Source organism: Copadichromis virginalis, linkage group LG4 (assembly GCF_057382275.1).
Source record: "Copadichromis virginalis isolate Kocher_CV1m ecotype Utaka linkage group LG4, C_Virginalis_male_GT1.1, whole genome shotgun sequence".
NCBI classification, from domain to species: Eukaryota; Metazoa; Chordata; class Actinopteri; order Cichliformes; family Cichlidae; genus Copadichromis; species Copadichromis virginalis.
The window spans coordinates 33310914-33333012 of record NC_140621.1 but is presented as its reverse complement, the minus strand read 5'-3'; the positions used below and the strand labels follow the sequence as shown (position 1 = coordinate 33333012).

At 40.5% G+C, this 22099-nt stretch overlaps 1 protein-coding gene across 4 annotated transcripts in view; it reads right to left on the bottom strand.

The window, feature by feature from the left end:
- Positions 1 to 773: 773 nt before the first annotated feature.
- shisa6a (shisa family member 6a) overlaps positions 774 to 22099 on the bottom strand; it is an 85332-nt gene continuing 64006 nt past the window's right edge. For 2 of the 4 annotated variants that reach the window (XM_085455015.1, XM_085455016.1), the window contains 4 exons: positions 14453 to 14515; positions 13530 to 13550; positions 11017 to 11145; positions 774 to 5036 (listed from right to left, as the gene is read on the bottom strand). In XM_085455015.1, coding sequence (XP_085311141.1) covers positions 4423 to 5036; positions 11017 to 11145; positions 13530 to 13550; positions 14453 to 14515 — 827 coding nt within the window. In that variant the 3' untranslated portion in view covers positions 774 to 4422. The remainder of the gene's footprint in view (positions 5037 to 11016; positions 11146 to 13529; positions 13551 to 14452; positions 14516 to 22099) is intronic. The other 2 variants (XM_085455017.1, XM_085455018.1) reach the window with 2 other exon arrangements.

Below are 22099 nucleotides of genomic sequence, written 5' to 3'. Positions count from 1 at the left end.
GCCTAGCAATAAAGTTTGGGAACCACTGATCTAGAGCATATTTATGGCCAATTTAGAATCACCAGCTAACCTGACATGCACTGGACTGTGTTAGGAAGCTAGAGTATCCATGGAAAGCACACAGAAGTGAACTCACCAGGGTTCAAACCAGGAAACTTGCTGGGAGGCTCCAGTTTTGACCAAGTATGCCACCTGTGAAGGATTAATTAGTGAAGTAGATCGCCCACTTTTTTGCAAAAAGGCTATCAGACGAGGGTAGTGAAACGTCAAATGCTCAAACCACAAACAAAAACAATAATTGTGTCTCACTGCTGAAACCATCATGTTTCCAAAGGTTTGCATTGCAAGCTTCACAGTTTTGCAACCTCTTAGTGAGTAGTTGGCGAGAGTTCAATGCAAAGTACTGACTGTCAGGGCAATCTGCTAGCAACAAAAGCAATTGCAAGGAGGTTTTTGCTGCAGCATCATATCTTTCTTTGTGACTAATTTCACCTAGCAACAGCAAGCAACCTCCTGCAAACACTTACCAACTGGCCCGAATTCACATTTTTTCCAGCCGTAAGCAGTAAGGTTAGTGACCAGGCCTATGTGGCAGAGACCTTACTTTGTTTTTTACTGGCTTTTGGAGGAAAACTCCTGTGGCCATTTGAGGAACTGCAGTTTTTGGTGCTTCTGCATCTGCATAATATCCAAGTCCTCCCCAGGTTCACGCTACGGGTTTCCGAGTTTTGTTATCTTGGACTTATATAAGCACACGTTATTAAACGCATATATACAACACACATGGTTTGCTTTAATAATTTGTAAACAGAAAAATGCACAAGAACAGTCATAATTTGTTTGTTGAAGCCTTTAAGTTAGTCTCCGGTTATTTGTGCAGTTACATAGACGTGTTTTCATTCATACCACATTTATCTGTATTATAAAAACTCCTCTTTGACTATGAAAGACAATACAATCCTAAATAAAAAGGACAACAAAGCCTGTACGGCAGCCAATGAACTTCACAACTTTTTAAAAAGAGTAATAGAGCTATAGAGCTATACTGCATGAACAGGAAATATTGCACATAGAGAAAAGGCTCTTGGGATGACATCATTATTAATTAAGTGAAAAGAAGGAGCAGAAGTTTGTGAAATTAGTCGAGCGAGTTGGATGAACACATATCTGTCTAAAGCAGTCTATTAATCACGCCTTCTTCAAATGGCCCTCATTTGTGCAAGCACTTTCCAATATAGGAAGAAAAAAATAGTGTACAAAGACGGTAAAGTTGGAAAAAAGACAACCTCAAACTGACATCATTAAATGCATATCTGACATTAAAACATAAAGTGGCACATTAAAACAAAGAAATACATTTCTTGAACTTAAGATACATTTGGCCAACCTTTCATGCTCCACAACGTAAATCAATTTTAAATGTATTGTTATGACAAGAAATGAAGCACACTTAAGGAAAACGTGCAACAATGCATGAGCGTACTTGAGCATAATCACAGAATTGAATGGAATGAGCCATTGCTTTCCTTTGAAGTTTTCCATTTAAATTGCACAGTCCAAATCACAAGTAATATTGTATCCAAGTTGTATATACAGTGGCTGACCACTCAAATATCGAAAGAAACAACAGTTTTCCTGATATCTTACTTGTCCAGTCTGCTGAGAGTTGTCACAAAGAGACACGATTTCAATTTCTTATTTCCTGACATTTTGGGAATGGAAATAGCAAGTCTGTAGAAATACAAAGGTTATTCTGAGGAGCATTTCCTGACCTTTAATGAAAACATAATGTCATTTCTGGCCTTTATACCATAAACTGAGCTACAATATAAAAGTTGGATGTAGCTTTAAATCTCTAATTTATGGAGCCCCGCAGGGGACATGGGAGAAAAAACAATTAAGACGGACTTTTGCGAGATATCGCAAAACAAACTCGGGATCTCGCAAAAGTTTTAGCCGCATTCTTCGGAGGCCGCCAGCACGAAGCCGACCGGGAGGTCGAGGCACGATGTGCCGGGAAAGCGGTGTTCCTCCCGGCTGTAGTAGGTCTCGACCTCCCGTTAGCTTCGAGATGGTGGGTGTCAGATCTCCGAAAACGTCGGAGCACTTTTGCAAATATGTGATGTCTTGTAAACCGAGCAGGTATCTGACGTTTACACAACTACATTCACGCCTCAAAATATCTTAAAAGTGTATTTTGTGACCCAGAAAGAGTTTGTTTTGTGAGATCTCGCAAAAGTTTTGCGAGATCCCGAGTTAGTTTTGCGGGATCTCACAAAAGTCCGCCTTAATTTTTCTTCTCCCATGTCCCCTGCGGGGCTCCGTACTAATTTTATAAAAGTCTATCAGAAAATGACTGTACTGCTCACTTGATGTGTGACACTTTCTGTATGAGTTCATAGTTTCAATTGTTAGTTACAAATTATCTTTAATTTAGCAGGATGTTTATTTCTAAAGGGTGTGAAAGTGTTTTTGGATTCTCCATCAGACACACCGCTTCAGCAGAAAGCTGAAGTTGGTGGCTACGTCCATCTTTTATATTCAGTCTAGGCTTAAATTAAGATGGGACTTGTCTTAGTGAGAAAGCTATTTTTTTGGACATGTGACCATTTCCTAAAGGAGGTGCTTAACTGGCTTTCCCTGGGATTTGAATTGGGACTTAAATAGGGACTAGATTGGCAGGAAGCAGCATGACACTCCACCTGTAGTTAAAAAGTGCAATGGCACGCTTAAATTTTCCTGCACTTAATAGAAATTTGCCTTAAAAAACTGTCTTTGGCAATCTTTATGACACACTGTGGCGAGTCCATGTAGAAAACCCAAGCCCTGAAGGAATTACACAAATCCTAACAGCCACACTTCTATTAATAGTATAAAATCTGGACCCCGACTGTCTCACTTCCTGGACTGGATCTTCATATAGCAACCGAGAAAACCTTCCCCACCTCCCAGGTCAACTGAAAACAGAAGCACAGTATTTTCACATACCTGTAAGCCCATAAAACTTTAATAAATCTTATTCGAGTAAAGTTTAAACAACTTTCAATAAGAATTGGAAGATTGATATATCTAATGGTTGTTTTGGCTGCAAAGTTTGAGACTTCTTCAATTGAATTTTTGAGGTATATATACTGCAACATCTCTCACCGTATAGGTTTTCGCTGCTGGTTCTGCTGGTAAACTATAGTCAATAATATTGCACAGAAAGCAAAGACAACAAGCCTGATTGTTCAGTTAAGAGCATATGGGATTCCATACAATAAGGCAATTGCTTTAATGAAAATATCTCAAACATTTTAATCAATGCTTCACTGACAGGCGATGTGATGTCCTCTTTAGTACTGATTGGTCCATCACATCGACAAACTATTACACAACTTGTGCACTTCTTAACACGGAGTGCTTGATATGTAGAGATGGAAGCAGCTGACCAATCACAAACTGAGAATTATGGATGGATGGGGTTACGGATGACAAAGCAAGGATATGGAAATTCAGCAAATTTGAATGACCATCAGGCTCCGTTTTCACCTGTAGACTTATTTCTGCAGACTGAAGCTGCCAGTCAACACTGGTAAAAGTTTTTTTCACACACAATCATTCTATGCTACAAGCACAGTTAGAAAAGAAAAAAATACCCCCCAGATATATATTAAATCCACATATTTTGCCGACATCTGTGGAAATAATGTTATTTGGGGGAATTCACCTTATCTAAAACAAAATTTTAAAGTAGGAATCAAGGATTCCAGGTGGGAGAAAAAATAATGCCGGAGGGCCAGCTTTTCTAGGTTAATGCTGCTAATGTAGCCTATTTACAATCTCCTATTATATGCAACAAAAATAGCCTTGTTTTTCACTAATAAGCTGATATGTTCTGGCCATTCACCGAAGAAGAAGAAGAAGAAGAGAAAACTTAATCGAAAAAAAGGGAAGTCATTAATTGTGCTTTTTAACCCACAAATCCACTTCATTGCTGAAATGGGACAATTCAAGAGGCACCATCTGAAGTGCTTACATCAGTTAATGAGAATCTCTAAAGCTATAACAAGGACTGAAAATACAAATAGTAAATATATCATATTTATATATTTATAAAGTTGATACAATTCCCTTCCAGTCCCAAATCCAGTTTAAAAAATATTTTCTTCACATTGTCTAATGTCCGACATGAAGGATCTTTGTGTCGCCGCGCAAAGCCCTTATGATGCTCTAAAAGAGAGATGTCTTTGCCAGGGTTTGATTCTAATTATCCAAAATCTGGATGACACAGAAAGCTTGTGCTAAAAAGCCGGAAGAGTTATTTTTTTGTTCTCTTTTCTTAAATGCAGGAGGTTGTTTTGATGAGAAGACTGAACAGTTCTGCTGAGTATCCTTCTGTCGATGTTGGTGGTGGGTCTCAGGAATGCTTCAACCCCGGAGTTAAACAGTTACCTCGTTCTTACTGGCAGTGTGGTATGTGTGGTGGTGGCCGGGAATGTACTTCAGGTGGTCCACCGTGTGTGTTCGTCGGGAAGCAAACGCCTGCCTCTTAGACGTGGTCACTTGGTGGTTGACCGTCAGCGTGTTGTAGGAGTCAGTAGAGGCACTGGGTTGAGAGTACATCTTGGTCACCTTGTGGCGGTCTATAACTGGCGTGGTGGGTATCAGCATGTCAGCATGAGACATCGCCCTCGCCATGGCCTTCTCCCGGAACTTGTCACGCCTCATTGCTGGGGACAGCAACAGCGGATCCTGGGAATGGAGGCGGTCCGCTGAGAGCAGCTGCTCTTCCGAGAGGTGGCGGCTGCTTCCATATGCTGCAGCCGCCATCACACCGTAGGAAGACAGGCCGTACTCTCCACGTCGCGGCGTCCTGGGAGGAGACAGGACGTGGTCCTGCGACATGGCCCTTTGGACTCGACGAGGACGTTGCCGCTGCTGGTGCTGCTGGTGTTGCTGGGGTTCTGCGTTCAGCTTCACCATGTGGGTTGGTCCCCGTCCACCAAAGTCAGGATGATGCTTCCTGGCGTAGTAGTCATCTATGTCTTTATCACCTGGGGAGTTAGGAGACAAAGATCATCAGGGAGAGGCAGGCATTGAGTCTTAATGGCTTTGCTTTGAATGGCTGTAATTTTGGATAGCTTGGCTTATGCCACATCTCTCCGCAGCTAGCTTTATTTCAACAAATTAGCAAAATGCACCCATCAATCACTGAAACAGCAACATTGCATCCCTGGTCAAAAATAGCTGCAGTACACTGGCAAAAACTGCAGTGTGGCTTATGAGGTGGAAAGACAGATGGGGGGTGGGGGTGCTGTTTCCATGCTCAACAGCGGGAGTCGGGAACCTTTCTTATAAACCAGGAAATTATGAGCATCCACCCAGTTTCTTAACTGTTTATCCAGCTTATGATCAGGAGCAGCCTGATCCTGTCTCCCCTCTCATAGGGCAAAAGGAAGGATACACCCTGGGCAAGTCATAAGTCCAGAACAAACAGAGAAAGGCAGACAATCACACATTCATACCCATGGCCAAGTCTTTAAACCGTGGGAGGAAAACTAAGAGAGTACTAGGAGAACATGCATATACAGAAAGGCACCAGTAAATCAGGGAACACTGAATAAACATGTTTATGTCGTTTATGTACACAGGAACACATGGTGAGCTTAGCTGTACTGACCTTCAGACTGTCACATAATGCCCGACGATCATCACTCTGCTCTTTCGGTATGAGTAATATAATCCAGTCGTGTCTAACCCTGGACTGTCAGCAGCATAAGTCAGTGTGTTAGGAATCAAAGGTTGCAGAATAATCCCACCTTGTAGCTCGTGAATTAAAAATTATCTTATTTCCATTTGATTTACAAAGAATTCTGGGTAATAAGACCCCGTTGCTAGAAAGTCTAAATTTGGTCCAATCATGACACAATGTGTTGAATGAATATTAAAGCAATGGTTGCTCATTGCCAAAATGTTTCCTGGGCAAGTCGTGCTTTGCAGCATATTAGATCATTTTTCATTCTGATACGTTTTAGTAATCAAAACAAATTATTGCACAAGCAAGAGCCTGTACCTGCATCAGAAAAAAAAAACTCTCCCCAGTCTAAGGAGACTCTTTACTGAGCATAAAATCTCTTTTCTGTGGCTATTTGGGTATTAGAAGCTTTCTATCTACTATTACTGAAGGCCAGGCTCGTGCCATTTGTGTGGCTCAGTACAGATGACGGTTGCGTAGTGCGTCTCGCGACATCATTAAGTCAAATAACAAAACACTCAGCTGCGGCGGCAGATTAACCCGGTCTTTCACAAAAACGCGATCCCCACGGTAATAGTGGCAGTAAGAACTGATAACATAATCCCACACCAGCTGGAAAGTGCTATTCAAAGCAGTTTGAATTGTTTTGTCCTTTCCCTTCGTGAAAAACAGGATAACTCCAAGCTCTTGTCAATGTATTTGTCCTTCAGCATTGAGAACACTCATCAGCAAACCACAGTACTCAACAGTTCATGCGCGGGTGGTGCCTGAACGGGCAACCAGTCATTTAATCCTCTGCCAGAAAGCAGGCCGCCGCTCCGCTGTGTGCACACACTCCTAATGGTAAAATCATTACCGCAGTATTAGCCACAGGTAGCTCTCAGCAGACTTCTGTCTACCTGGTTTTTGGCCGTGCTCGCAAAAAGGGGAAGGCTACCAAGGTGCCTGCCTGATTAACTATTGTGCTGAGCAGTTGTTACCTCTGCAGTAGTTAATTACTGCAGAACACAGAGGTTGAATTGGCGCTTTAGGACTATATCACGCTTCACCAGGTCGTGGAGAAAGGGGATGATGGGAATTGTTTGTCTGGATGCTCGTCTCTCTGGGAGAGATGTCACGCCTGGATGCAGAAGGTCACCTTATTTTCTCCCACTCTGAGGTTTTAATGTCCACTAGTCTGTGCATTCCTAATGAGGGAAGCCAAACTCTTGCCTGTGGCGATGCGGTCTAGCATTCTTCCCCGAAGGGTTGGTTTAGATATGACATTACGGCGGGAAATGTCAACCGAACTACAAGTATAGACACAACTGACAAGCTGCGGCTCATATCTCTAATGACAGGTCAAAGTAAAGTTTCCAGTCAATAAGATCTCAAGAGTTACACTCAGATAATGATATGGCATAAATAAGAAAAAAACCCACAACACGGAGCGGAGTCTATATAACCTTAGGGTCTGAAAAGGGAAGATTAAAGATTAAATTAGCATTCATTCCTTGTGGTAAAATGTCGTAAACTGTGGTCTATGTGAACACCACCATGGGGATATCTAAGGTTGCAAAAAGTCTCATAAAAAGTCTACGAGAAGCAACTTTCTGATTTCGTTTCCAAAAGGATGACCATCTGTGGTATTTTCTGCGAACTTGTTTGCTAACGAATTGTCAGTCGTTAGCTAATGAGCAAGCAGTTTAAGTCTTCCCAACTCCTCCCCACATATATTTTTTGCAGTCAAGATGCCTGAAAGGCTCATCTTGAGGCTTGAAAACAGGAATTTGCAAACCAACAGGTGACGTCACAGTAACGACATCTATCTTTTGTACTGTCTCGACTGTGGTGCAAAATGCCTGTTTTAGTATAGAAGTCTATGGGAAAATGACTGTACTGCTTTTATGATTTATGACCTCAGTAACCACTTTTCTATTCAGTTTATTGTCTCAATCTCTACTTTTTCTTTATATAACTCAGTATTTATCTTTAGATGGATGCTGAAGGATGTCATTCATTAGGGTTGATGCTTTGCTATTGACACATGTAGTAAAATGTAGCAACGTCCCCCACTTTCTACAAATTCCTACACATTGTTTACTTTTATATTTGAAGTCAAAGTTTTCATAGGACAGGACAAGAACAGATCAGAAAACAAGAGATGCTTTTTGTTACAATCAGCTGAAATTAGCTATTTTTTCCTTTCTGCCACTGAGATAAGTAAAGTCATCCTCGAAATGGCCTGCTCCTCTATAACTGCCTCCGCTTCCATTTGATTTAGGTCTTATTCTTTATGGATGTACACATGTTCCACCGTTTACAGTGTAAGTGGCTGAAATGATTTAAGAAGGGCAATGGAAATTACTTGATCTCATCTCTGCGGCTCAGATAAAACGCAGCACTTTACTGTTAAAATGATTGCGAGAGGCTGAAGGGTCCCAAATGTGAAGCAGAGCTACAACACAGGAAATTGCTAACAACTGCTAATTAAACCCCAGCTCCCACTTTGCTAGATTACATGCAGTATAGCCAGTGTATTTATGTGTCAGCTATTGATCACAGGACACCGTAATCATATAATGCGCTAACACTCGTGAAATTGGTGGAACATCAATTATAAAGTGATCGTCAGAGGTTTGGAGTAGGAGTGGTAGAATGTAAAAGGGGGATAGAGTAATATCATTTAGGTATTTCTTTTTGGGCGGATTAAAGGTGGCTTATTTGTTCTAAAAGGTGTTTTAATCCCTTTTAAGGGTGATTAAGGGGAAAAACAGCAGAGCCAAATATGATTGGTTTCTCCTTCTTTGTGCCGCCTCCTTGGAGGAGCTAAGCGGGTTATTTTAGAGCTGCGTCCTCAATCCCTGCGTCGTTGACGTCGTTGAAGGACGGAGAGGATGGAAGTGCCGCTCTCGCTCTCTCTCTCATACACACACAAAAACTACACACCAGAAATGATTTATAATTGCCAATTTTAAATTGCAAATAAACCATGCTAATTTAATTTACTAATCATCGTCTCTCCAGATGGTTTCCATTAAAATTGCAACTAATTATATTACTTTTAGGCTTGTTTCCAAAGATCTCACTCATGCTAGAACTTCTTTTTTCTTCAAGGGATGACTTTCCTTGCGTGTTTGACAAATTCTGCTGGGCCCCTGTCTCAAATTCAAAAAGCTTCTTTGTAGTTCAACATGATTCATCTCTGTGATTTTCTGTGTTTGTACAGGACTCTGGCAAGATAAGAGCAAAGCCCTGAGTTGATAAGTGAAAGAAAAGACAAACTTATAAAAGACAAATGTGGAATGCGCTGAGAGGAGATTGCTCTGATGCATGTTTTTCTATCACATAACCACACAGTGTAAAAAAGGACCAGTGACATGTTTAAGTGGCTTTCTCTGTGTGCGTACCTTGTCTTAAGATTCCTCCTGATGCTTTGAAGGTTTTATTTGAACCATTTTTGCAAACTCTTGTGAAGCTCTTTCTGAGCTTAAGGGAAAACTAAAGTACACCCAGAAGTTAGCGATGAAATGTGTACTTTCTGGGTGCTAAAGCTATAAGCGAGTAGGATAAAAGCAATTTTATATATACATATAATATATATGCCAGTTGTTAACAGTCATGTCAGCCCACATCAGCTGCTGGAATGACTGATCTGCTTCAGCTTTATATATTTTGTGGAATTTTAGAGCATTTAGAGCATACTATTTAAAAAGGGAGTTTTTCCTTCCTACTGTCGCCAAAGTGCTTGCTCATAGGGGGTCGTATGATTGTTGGGTTTTTCTCTGCATGTGTTATTGTAGGGTCTACCTTATAATATAAAGCACCTTGAGGCAACTCTTGTTGTGATTTGGGGCTGTATAAATAAAATTGAATTGAATTGAACTATTTAATGCCCCACTCACACAGGCCAAGATACTGGTTGGCAACTGCCTGGCAACCACCAGTTGCTAGAGAAAAAGCAGTTGCTGGAGGTTATAGACGGTTGCTGTGAAATTGTCTGCAAAGCCAAGGACACACAGACCTAAAGATCTGCCAGTGACTCAGTGAGTAAGGAAAAATGTGTCTTCCCCGACAGATTGGAAAGTGATTGCTTGGTGTTTGGTAGGGAATAGGTATATGCAGCTGGAACAAAAACCTCCTTATCATTACACCGGATGCCTGTATTTTGTATGGAAGATGCATGTGTATTCTTTTTAATGCAATAGAAAAACATTCATACTTTATGTTGATGCAAATGTGTGGAGGTACTTTTAATGCAGTTGTTGAGTTTGATTAATTTTGGCTACATGGAAACATGCCCCAGAAACGTCAAGCATGAATAAGGCTATATGCAATCAATATTTGATTATAAAATCTCACTAAATACGTCAACTCAATGGACCCTAACAATCCACGTGCCCAGCCTAGAAATTAGCAAAGCTGCAGTTTAATGACCTGGGACTGAATTAATTCACAAGATAAACATAACATTAAATAAACAGCTTAATTTAAAGATCGCATTAAAAAATGTTTAATTCATAAATAGTCGAGATTTCCTATTTGTTTTCTTGTTCATGCCTCATGTCCCATCTTACTGTGCAATAAAGGTAAATGTAATTTACTGTCATTTAGGAAAGACCTTCCACACAGATGGAGCATACCTCAGGAAACTTGTGGCTTTAATGAAAGTTAAATAAATGAAGAAAAACTTGACTCATCACATGAAACCATTCTACGAACCAGTGGACAATGCACCAGTGAGGAGGTTAAAGCAGCAGCATCCACATTATCATCAAACTGAAAATGTCACCATGAGGATAATGAACTGTAGTATTGGCGAGACATTAAAGTGCCATCCAGTTGTTGTATAGAAGCCATTCAGCTGAAAAAAAAAAAGGTTCTTAATATGTCATTAAGAGACATTAGCAACATGACATGGGCCACAGATGGAACTAAATTACACGCCAATTAGATGTCAGTCTATGAGCCGATAGATGAGTGGATGGGAATGAGTGTGGAGCCTCTGAGTGTGCTGTCATGCATTTTAAAAAGTTTATTTCCCTAAAAAGGTGAAAAGTGAGAGTACTATCTGTATGATGAGCTAACAAACATCTGGAGGTAGTTATCATGATGCATGTCTCTGTAATGGACATTGAGATGTTTCATCGGGCCCGGCGCGGTGAATCGAGTAAAACCTCTAATGCACAGGCCCGACATGAGGGTGATGTCATCGCCTGTGTTTTTGCAGCGTATCAGGTATGACACAGTGATGGAGGACGACTGAAGGACCACTTGCTAGATCTGTGGAAAGTATTTACTTAAGTCAGACTTGAGGGCCAGCTCGTAGGAAGGCAGCAGATGGCTCAGGTTCTGGAAGGATCTGGACAGGGACAGGTCGTAGGCTTCCGTGGCTGAGGTCAGGATGTTGTTCATCCGCTGGGGTCGCTCTACAGGGGACAGGGGAGGAAGTGGTGCACTGCAGTCAGCACACAGTCAGTCAAAAGGATGGGCTCTACACTGGGAGTCTTTACTTGAGGGAAAAAGAAAGGAAAGTGATGCAGTGGGAAATGTGTGTTGAGAAAGATTGAGCAGGACTACAGAGCATTTAGGGACTGTTTTACACATTTTTTCAACTTTTGGTAATAAAATTAATAAATAACTGAGACACTGAACAGCAAGTTAGAGTATTAAAAATGTGAATGTGGGCACGGGTAACTGGGGTAACCACTGTAACTACACCCACCATATCTTATGTGCATGCTGGTCAGATTTGGGCTGTTTTAAAGTCAGAACTAACAGAAAAGGCCAGTTATTTCTGTTCTTATCCTCCATATGCTCCTTGTTCCTCCTCCATCCACTCATGAAATGATGTGGTTCAAGTGGTTTTTGTAGCTTTCTTCTGAACCATGTCGAAAGTTTTTGCCTATTCCTTGCGACCGTCTGCAACTTTTTCTTGGTTTTTTCCCCTTTGTTTTCAAAGTCGCTCTCACCCTTTTATATTTAAGCCTGGTACATGGCTCCATTCAGATGAGAACATCTTTTCTTTTGTGACATTTGGATAGTTTATTTTGGGCATATGTGTATGTATCCTTAAGATAGTTGCATGAGTTCTCTCAGAAATGCCAAAAACTTGGGGCTCGCTCCAAATGATCACTGTCATTTTTCTTCTGAACTGTGGTGCTTGTTAAAAATAGCCACAACTGAGCGGTGAATTTCGGCATCATTTCAGCTTGTGATGTCCTGCTTTTTGGAATCTGGCATGGCCAGGCAAACATCTCTACACATATTTCATTTTCAAGATGAACAGTTCTGCAAAAAAAACTTTACAAATCCTTGTTTTTCATTTCAACATTTGTTGACCAACAGCTACCAGTGCGTCAGCCTTAACTACTTTATGGACAAAAGTCCCGCTGCCACTGGTGGAAAAAAATCAAGTATGCATATATCAAGGCATGCACTCTGCCTTTCCAAATATTTGTGAAAGAATGTTGTGCTCTAAAGAACTCAGTGAATTCGAGCATGGTATTCTCATAGGATGCCACTCTTGCAACAGAATTTCCTTCCTACTAGATATTCCACAGTCAACTGTAAACTGTATTTTTGCAAAATGGAAACATTTAGAAATCACAGCATCCCAACCAGTGCTGAGGCACATGGTGCATGAAATTCACCAGTAATTCCAGACTTCCAAAACTCCTCTGGGATTAACATCAGCACAAAAAGTGTGCACTGGGAGCTTCATGGTATAGGTTTCCATTGCCGAGCAGCTTCTGTAGGTAATGTAAAGGTAGCTCAGTACTTTTGACCATATAGTGTATCTGTTGGTTGCATCAGTACAATCTATGGATGCACAATGTGAACCAAGCTTGCTGGGACTGGTTGATAGTTTACACTTCAGCCTTTTGTCTAAACATGGCTACTTCTGGCACTAAGAACCTCTCAGACTGGGATCCCAGTTTGGAAGATGTAATTTTAATTCTTTGCTGGACAGAAACATACTCAGAACTTTAAAAAGAAGAGATAACATGTTAGACTGAACTGAACTAAAAATTAAAAAGTCAGAATGGGCTGTATTTTAGAAAGGACTATGCTTAACAAAGAGCGCTTTGCTTGCTAAGGCTTGCTGAGGATTTTGCGTCAAGGCATTTCAAGGATATTATTTACTGAAGTTGCAGCTTCAATGAAATGACTAATTTGTCTTCTTTGCAGTTCTGAGTCAGCGGGAAACTGCGTCACTCAACTGCATCTAAGCAGCTCAAACGACAGATCATTTTGCACGCCTTTAACAGTTCATTTGGGGATATCTGTGATATGTATAACACCATTACAGCTCCCTGCACTGCACAGAGCTCCTGTGGCTTCAGAATTTAGGACGCCCAGTCACGGGTCAGGAGGCGCGGTGGGCGGAAAGGGCTGGGATTCAGGCAGGGACGCGGGTGCTGGATTTAAAAATAGGACCGGGCGACTACTGCAGCAAGGAGGATAGGGACTCACAACACCAAGGAACATATGGTGTAGAGGGGAGACATTCACAGAATCAGAAAGTGTGTGTGGGGGTTTGTGGGGTAGGTTGAGTGAAGGAAGAGGAAAGAAAAAAAATGTGTGTAGAAAAGATTTTTAAGGTTGGACTAAAGGTCATGGATTGTAATGCAGCAATGTGAAGTTTTGCAACTGCAAAATATACACAAGCGCTTGAACAAAAGGAAAGAAAAGGAGAATAATGACCCTCAGTGTGCAGGAAAAGAATTCAGTTGCTACTATACATGAATTATGTTAAAGAAAAACTGATGAAAAGATACACACAAACACCATGTGTATGTGTATTACTTACCGTATCTCATTTGTCTGTGGGCTAACAAATCCAAGTGAGAAAGAAAGGATCAATAACAATCAATGTGCACAGTATGTTTCAAACTAGAGGTCGCCCTTGGTCAAAAACAATATTGCAGGAATGCTGCCAAGGGTTAACAAAAACGTCCAAACCAGCAACTCTTGAATTATGCATTGCAGCTATGATCCTCATCAGAAGCTAAATAGACTTCAAAAGTGCTGTTTGAAGAGTTTTATTTGGTTCTGAAAGCACTTTCGAAACCCATTTTCCCATGAAAAGCCGGCCTGTTTAAGAGGCAGACAAGCGCAGGCAGGATGTGGATGGCAGCGCTCCGTTAATGGTAAAAAACTTTGTTTAATGACTCAATGACGATAACTTTAACCCGAAACAGTGACACAAAACACTGGCCTCTGCAGTTTTAGAATATCACAGAGGGGATTCTTGTAAGTAATTAAAAATCCAGGTTGCCTCTTTCATTTCACAGCCATTTAGATGCAGAACCGTTCAGTAATTCCACAGTGAAGAGCTGCTCCCCTTTCACAGAAAATCACATTTAGAAAAATAGATGGGATGCTATGAGAGTAACTGGGTTTTCAATAACTCGAGCAAACTGCACAGGCGATCCTTTGATTATCACACTTTCTGCTTTTCATTTTCTCCGAGGATTTCTTTATCAGCTCCTCGTACTTTAAATTCCCTGTGAAAGGCATACTTTTGTTTTTGAAATTGGAAATAGTCTATCACAGAAATTGCTCGGCTTTCTATCACTTAGAGATAATAATGCATATCATTTTGGAAAATGAAGCCAATGACTGCCATGAAATCAGGCTAAACTAAAAAGAGTATATCACGTTCAGTCTAGGGTTACACAGTGAATTGGACTCTGCCTGTAACTACACATCAGCAGTCAAGCAGTTTCTTACCCATTTTAGGTGTCAGGGCGGTCAGGTCCAGGTGGCTATGCTGGTAGTCATGGTGGTGGTTTCCTGTTACGAGAAGAACAAAAGCAAATAAAAGTGTGTCAACATCAGCAGACACAAAGAAAGGTAATAAAAAAGAAGCCCCTTTTTGATTTATTCAGACTGCATTATTATATAGAATAACTGACCCGACTCAAAAGTAATAACAATCAAGTCAAAAACATATTACAAATCAAGTTAAACTAAACCAGTCAGCAGCACAGCAAACATGAGGTATACAGCCCAAATAAAAATAAGATGGTTATAACTGGAATCTAATCCGGTCGTTAAGTGATGACGTGACGAATCCTACTTCTGGGCCTAAAGTAGTCTGCGTTTAATATGGCTTTTGTGTTGTTAACATGTTTAATGTTTTGTATTTTCTTCTATTTGATCTCAAAAGGCTCCTAAAACAGTCAGTGATCACTGTTGACCTCCCTCTGCTTTTTCATGGATGCCTGGATGTTAAACTCAATTGTTACACCTGGTAGAGCAGAACGCTGATCATTTTATTAAAGATGAAAGACTTTAGACAGTTTTTCAACTCTCAGTAATGCCATAGTGATCGTTTGATATATGGACCTGCAGCGGAGTTTAGGTCCAGACACGGCTAGTGATGTCAGACTTAACGACCGGATTACTGTTATAATACTGTTAATATGCCTGTTTGACAACAGCTTATGAAAAATGTCAACGTATCTCCTGGCTCAAGGGATCCAATTTTTGTTTTCGGGGTTTTTCGAAGACTCAGAATCTGAGAACAGATTCTTCTATCGGTCCTATTCAATACATTATACACCCGTGTTATACAGGCCATCCATAGCTGCTGTGCAATACAAATAACCTTGCTTTGCCTTGACAGTCACTACACTTTATGCATTATCTATGCCGCAGTGTTGAAGTAGTGAAAAACTGACCTTTATGAGTTCGGCACGACTGGCTCTTCTATAATAACGTGACAAATGTTGTTCTCTATTTCAGCAGAGTATCAGTCAGCCCTTCCATCCACTCAAGTCAGTATTTGCTATATCCCCAGACATGAAAGCTTTGATTTGTTCAGTGTCTCGAGTGAGCAGTAAACTGCCACTGCTCAGTTATGAGCCTGTAAGTGTTTCTTCCATTTGACAGAATCCACTGTTTAGCAGCGCTTTACCAAGATGATTGATTATAGTCACTTTGTCTGGGTACGTGGAAGCGGCTGCACCTCACGGTCATCCATCTTTGCGGCGGGTGTGTCATTTGATGTTGCGCTAATATTGTAATGTGTTGTTTTGTTGGCTATAGAACAAAGCAATATGTTGTGAGACCTCTGTCACTGAGAAGCAATGGGAATTCCAATAAGTGAAAATATTGCCTTTATTCAATTATATCTTCTTTTTTTCCCCCCTGAACAACATACAACTCATGGTTATGCAGTTGTGGCTTATTTCCATTTAAATATGTTCATCTATCATTCAATAAGGCAGTAAAAGCACAGCTCTGATAGCTGCGTGTGAGCTCTTTAAGAGGCTTTGAGCTGATGACAGTGGCTTGAGTTCTGCCTTTGTGAAAGATCGGTGCCCGTAGGTCACCGACGCTGATTTGCCGGTGGGAGTTTGTGACATTTCAGACAAATGTTGACTTTTGCTAACATCCTTAATGTGGAGTTGGTGGAGTCTCTTTTACATTCAGTTAGTTTTTGAATGTAAAGGCTTTGAGAGTTAAACGGTTTTGACTATTTTGGCTAGGTGCGTTGCATCATTATAAAGCATGTCTTCGGTCCGTCCTCCCTGCAGCTGTACTCTGTTTTCCAGTCACACAGGTTTGATCAAGGGGCCAATTATAGCAGCTATAGAAAACCCAGTTAAATTACCCTTCTATGAACAGAGGTTTTGTACCGAGTAAATAACCTTTTACTATCTGAGTAATTGGGGAAACTGCTTTTTCCCCAGAGCAGAAAAACAGACCTCTAGATAAATTTCACACATTAAAATGTACCACAAATGTTTAGCCAAGGTTCAAAAGCTTATCACCCGGCAAAGATGGTTTCGCTTTGAGGTAATCTCCGGTTCAGAGTATGCATGGGTGTGATGCCTTTATATAAATATGAATGGGATCACCAGCATTGTGCAGTGCCTCTGGTACTAAACTGAGCACATATCGGAGACCTAAAGAAAAATATTAAATATTATATATACATACAAAAAAAATAAATCAGATCTAGTCCCATGCATGGCAACATGGAGCATGGAGCTCATTCACATCAAACTCAGTTACTCATGAGGCTGGAGTCTCTATTTCTTTAGATGTGTTTGGTCAGCAAGCTGACATTTCACATCAAATATATGAAATTTAAAGTCCGTGCCTTCAAATAAATTGACAGCTAAAGAATCCTGCTACATATTAAGAATTACAGGGGATTACCAAATGAAGTGAAGGTAACTTGATGCAAAAAGTATTTTGTTTTTAAAAGTAAGAAGAAAATCTCCCCCACTAGAGAACATCAAGTGCGTCATGCAAAGCCGAGCCTTTTAAAAGATGTCCTCTTTCACTAAAGCCTGAAACCCAGCAGGACGACAACACAACAAAACTCTTAGGGCTATGCAGTCTGCTGCAACAGCAGTGCACAGATGCACTACAGATGCATTACATAGATAAGGCTTAACACTGTTTTACATACAAAACTTGGCAGTTTAATGCACTACTGAAATATACTGAAACATGTGGGTATAATTAATAGCCTTCACCCATCTGCAAAGGTAATGCCATTAGTCTATCCAACCATACATCTACCCATCCATTTTCTTCTGCTTATCCAATTCAGGGTCATGGGAGGGTTGGAGCCTATCCCAGCTGCCACAGGGCTGAATGCCGTCAGGCTTTTGGAAAAGACTGCACGTATTTGCTCTTATTTAACCACTGAATGTTAAAGCTCAGCTGACAGTCGATGCTTTTAGTAAAGCTCAGATTCAGATTGAGACTGTGCCGACCAGTCGAGTTCTTCTAAACCAAAATGTAAAAATAAATAAAAAGATTCTTTATGTACCCAGGTTTTTACTGCGACTGTCACCAGAGTTGAAAATGATCTTGTATGAAAATTTCCCTTTACTGGAACTAATGAGCCTTAACAAGAGAAGAGCCTCAGACTAAAGGTAGAATGAGAGAATACTGATACTGAGTACTGTTATTAAAGTGTTATTAAAGTGCTAAACAGCAGTCACTCGAGTACGGAATCAAAAAAGTGGAGCAAATGTCAGTTTTGTCATTCACACAGAGATAGTGGCATGTTGAATGCATCAGCGTGTACTGAAAAAGAACACACCGTCTAGGTGTTAATACATAATGCAGCAGCTCTCACTGTCAGTAAAGTGTGTCACATGGATTGGCTGTAGTAATTCAGGCAGATCTGTCACAAATGAACTGAATGCTTCCAGGTTCCAGCGGGTGGACAGAGGGGATCCCACTGTGACCCAGATCCATTTTAAATGCCTCGCTCTGGGGGAAGCTGATGGACAGACGCTGGCTACCGAGACAGCCCATGCTATGTCATTATGCTGGCAGAGTGTGAAGTACCATGTGGACTTGGTGGGACAGATCACCTCATTTTGCCCTTCTACATATGCATGTGTTATGGAGAGGCCAGTTTACAGAGGAAGACGAGTTTCTCTAGAGCCATTCAGGATTTTAAGCTCTCATGTATCTGTAAAGGGAAGCTATGATGGATACATTGAATTATTACTAACACTTTACAATCTGACACAGAGTAACTACATCTGTAAAAAAAAAAGAAGAAGCAGTTTAGTGACATTTTGTGTATTTGGCAACTACAAATTTATGATATATAATAAATTAATGTCGCTTTTTTGAACTGGAAAAGTGAAGTGAGGCAATTTGACTAACCACATAACGCAACAGATGAATAGAGCACTACTTGTGGGAGCCCACTTGTGTTATTTGTTAATGTTGGTGGAAAAAAATGGAATAAATTCCCAAATCAAAGCAAAATAAACTGAAAAACGTGTATACAGAAACTGAAAACTAAAATTTAATGTGACACCAGACAAGATGAGATGCTTTGGATATTAAATTCAGCAGTCATGTTTACACCTCTGCTATACTGACGACAATTACATAATTCTGCACATGCTATTTATCAGATTTCCTCTACAACCTTCGTCAAAGCTGAACTAAAGAAATGACACATTTTAATTAGCAACTTTGGTCAACCTAAAAACCCTACTGTGACTCAACTATCACTACAGCTTACATTTAAATTGCCAGCTGGTTCTCTGCTGTTTTGTCAAAGGCAGGACTGCCTTGACTTTGTAGAGAGATGCACAAGGTGTTCTTGGGCACTGGTGTATATATATATATATATATATATATATATATATATATATATATATATATATGATTATACTTACTTGTAATTGCTTTACTTTCCTGAAACAAATGACTTTAGTCATTCATGTTTGAATGCCTTCTATGCACAGCAACGTTTTAGACAGGCACAGTTTTACATACATTTTACATACAGGGATATATATGGGAGATATATGCACTACTGCACTACACTAAGGAAATTGAGGCAGGTTGGAAAATACTGACAAGGTAGAAATATTTAAAAGTTATACAGGTAAAAAATTGTTGTGTAAAGTGCTGTTTTTTGTTTCTGTTGAGTATTGCAGCATCGACAGCGATCAACTCGAAGGAAAATGACGGAGGCAAAAATGTCCTTAATATTTTGGGAACTTTATTCCACATCAACATGCGGCAAAACTTTTCCTCATGGGTGCCTTTTTTGTTGTTGTATACTTTTTTTTCCCTCAGGGGCGTGATGACTCAGCATACGTGCCCTTACAATGAAACAGTGCCTCCTTGTGGTGACAACTATAATACTGTCTCTCTGTTAAACAACAGTTACCATAATGCAGTTAAACACACTGTACACCATGAGTACACACAATGAATATCTTAACAGTTTCCCCAGGGGGCTCATCAGAAATGGAAGGAAAAACTGTGTAACCCAAAGAGATGGAAAAAACAAACGAAATTTTTAAAAAAAGTCAATCGCGGGCAAAGTAAATAGGAAGGGGAGAAAAAAGCAGGACCTAAACTTAGAAAACTGAGAGAAACGAGGGATAAAAACAGCTGACAAGAACAAAGAAGAGCATATGATCAGGACCATTTAATACTCAGGGCTGAGTGGAGACTGGTGGGGAGCGTGTCACAGGTGAAGTTACTCAAGACAAGCACACAGGGGGAGGGGCAAAGCAAGACAGATGAAAACAGACTATCAGAATAAAACAGGAAATAAACACATACCTGAAACAAGGTGAAACTACACTGAAGGAAAGTAAACCTTTAAAATGAACCAGAAAGTAGACAAACGACAATTTAACTGAAACAGGGGGACAGACATAGAAAGAGGGAGTAGACAGGTAAACACCAAGGATACTAAAACAACTACTGTACTCTGAAAAATGTAGACAAAAATTAAAACAGAATCAGAAAAGAGAAAATGTGAGTCAGAAAGCTCACGATCTACTAGAACAAACAAACCTTTTAAAAAACAATGACAAGGACATCCTGTATGACTTTGGACTACACTTGTCTAATTAACTGTGATCTCACTCGACGATATTTCTTTCGTCTGCTAATTTTTAGGCCATGGCACAGGAACGTGTTATCCCATTATTATTTAACTGTTGTCCCTTCCAAGCATAGACAGTATGAACAAAGGGGTAAATCCGACGCATGCCCTGAAAAATCCTCCTTACACACTCTTGGAGTGACTGTAATCTACTTTTAGATATGACCCAAAATGACTGATTGCATCTATAATAATATCACAAAAGCATTTATAGGTCAAGATTTCTATAGGAACAGGCTCCACCCCCTGGCAGCTATTAAAAGAACACAGACTTAAGGCCCCCCTGCTTTAAATCTGCACTCCCAGCTTCACTTTTTAGACTCGGAAGCAACATCCATCTTTTATGGTTTCACAACACCAGCTGGTGGTGCAAACGATTCTTTTTCCCCTTCTTTCTTTCACCAAAAAATAAATTACTTGCTACTTATTAATCAGACATTTTCTTGGAGGACACACATGAAGTTACAAAGAGTTAGACTTCATGAACATTCAGGGGAATGACTTTAGATAAGACATGCAACGTTCAGTCGTTTATTGGCTGCAGCCCATCTTTGATGAGTTTTGGAAGGTTGTTGCTCATCTCAGCGTATCGGGTATTTAAAAATTCTCAGTGTCATTTTTCACTTTCTGCACTCAGCGTAATTATAGCATTTCTCTGTGCACATGACTTCATCTTATTTCATTCTACAAGTAAACCACATCTGACTGAAATCATCTCATCCTGTAAAGACCAGGATTTGAAAAAAAAAAAAAACAGGAAAGAAATCCTTTCACCAATCCTTTCATGCTTTTCCATCTCACATGGTGCTGTGGTGAAAAGGAAAGTTGCTTCATTTTGCTTATTTAAACGCCGGTGTCTAACATTAACGCGATCCACACAAGTCTCAGAGCCTTACCCACACGCTGCCACGAGCTTGACCGATGGTGTTTCGGGGAGCACGGCTTCTTGGAGTCTGTGAATTACTAACAAGGATAAGCACAGATTTATCTGATGTCTTCTTCGATATGTCAGAAGTCACATCACACAAAGCTGCCGTTATCCTTGCCGTGAAATAGAGGACTCCATGAACCAGAAGGCTGAAAAAGGATAGGAAACCTGAAGAATCCAAGTAAGCAGCTGAAGTTGGAACAAACAGATTTATAAAAAACAAAAGCAGGCTTGCAACTGGCCAGAAGTGAAACGGATTACTGAAGAACATATTCACAAACCGTCTCCCCACCCCAAAGGTTTATCTAAAGCTTTCTCCTTCGACACGCCTTTCCATCCACTTATAGTTTGGCTCTGTTTTTCTTGGTTTAGGAGCATCCTTTCCTCCACTGCAGAGAAATCTCTGCTACATCCTCCAGTGTTTTTGGGGGGGATCTTTTTGTTAGCTGTTCTTCCTGTTTCAATAAAGCCAGCCCTGTAAACAAATGCTTTTCCCATTTTAGTGTGGAGAAGCTCAACTTGTGTACACACAGCTCTGACCTTCACCCCATCCAACACTTTAGGGATGAACTGGGAACAGAATGTCCAGCTTTAATGGAGCAAAAAGTGCAATGCTTTTACAGAAATACACAAAAGTCCTCCTTTAGTGTGAGTGTTTAAAGTGCAGACGTTCCAGGAAAATCCATTTTAGCAAAAGATCCATGAAGGTTCACAAGGTTCACAGTAGATTTAAACAAATTTAAGTCAGCTATCCAATGTGTAATGGATTATAATAGAAATATATAATATGTGCAGCTTTTGATATTTGGAAAGCAGACTGACCTTTTCACTCCCCACAGGGGATAGACACCAAACTCTGGACGCCACAGCTATGATACTAACTCCTTCTTTGCTGGATGGTAGTCCCACAGCGCTGACACTGGGCGAATCGAAATTAGCGACATCGTGAAGTCACCGACGTCTTATGTTCCATAAAAGTGTGCTCGACGTGTCGGCATAGCAATAAACTGAACATGAGTACCTGAACCGTCACTCAGCCACTGACCTCATT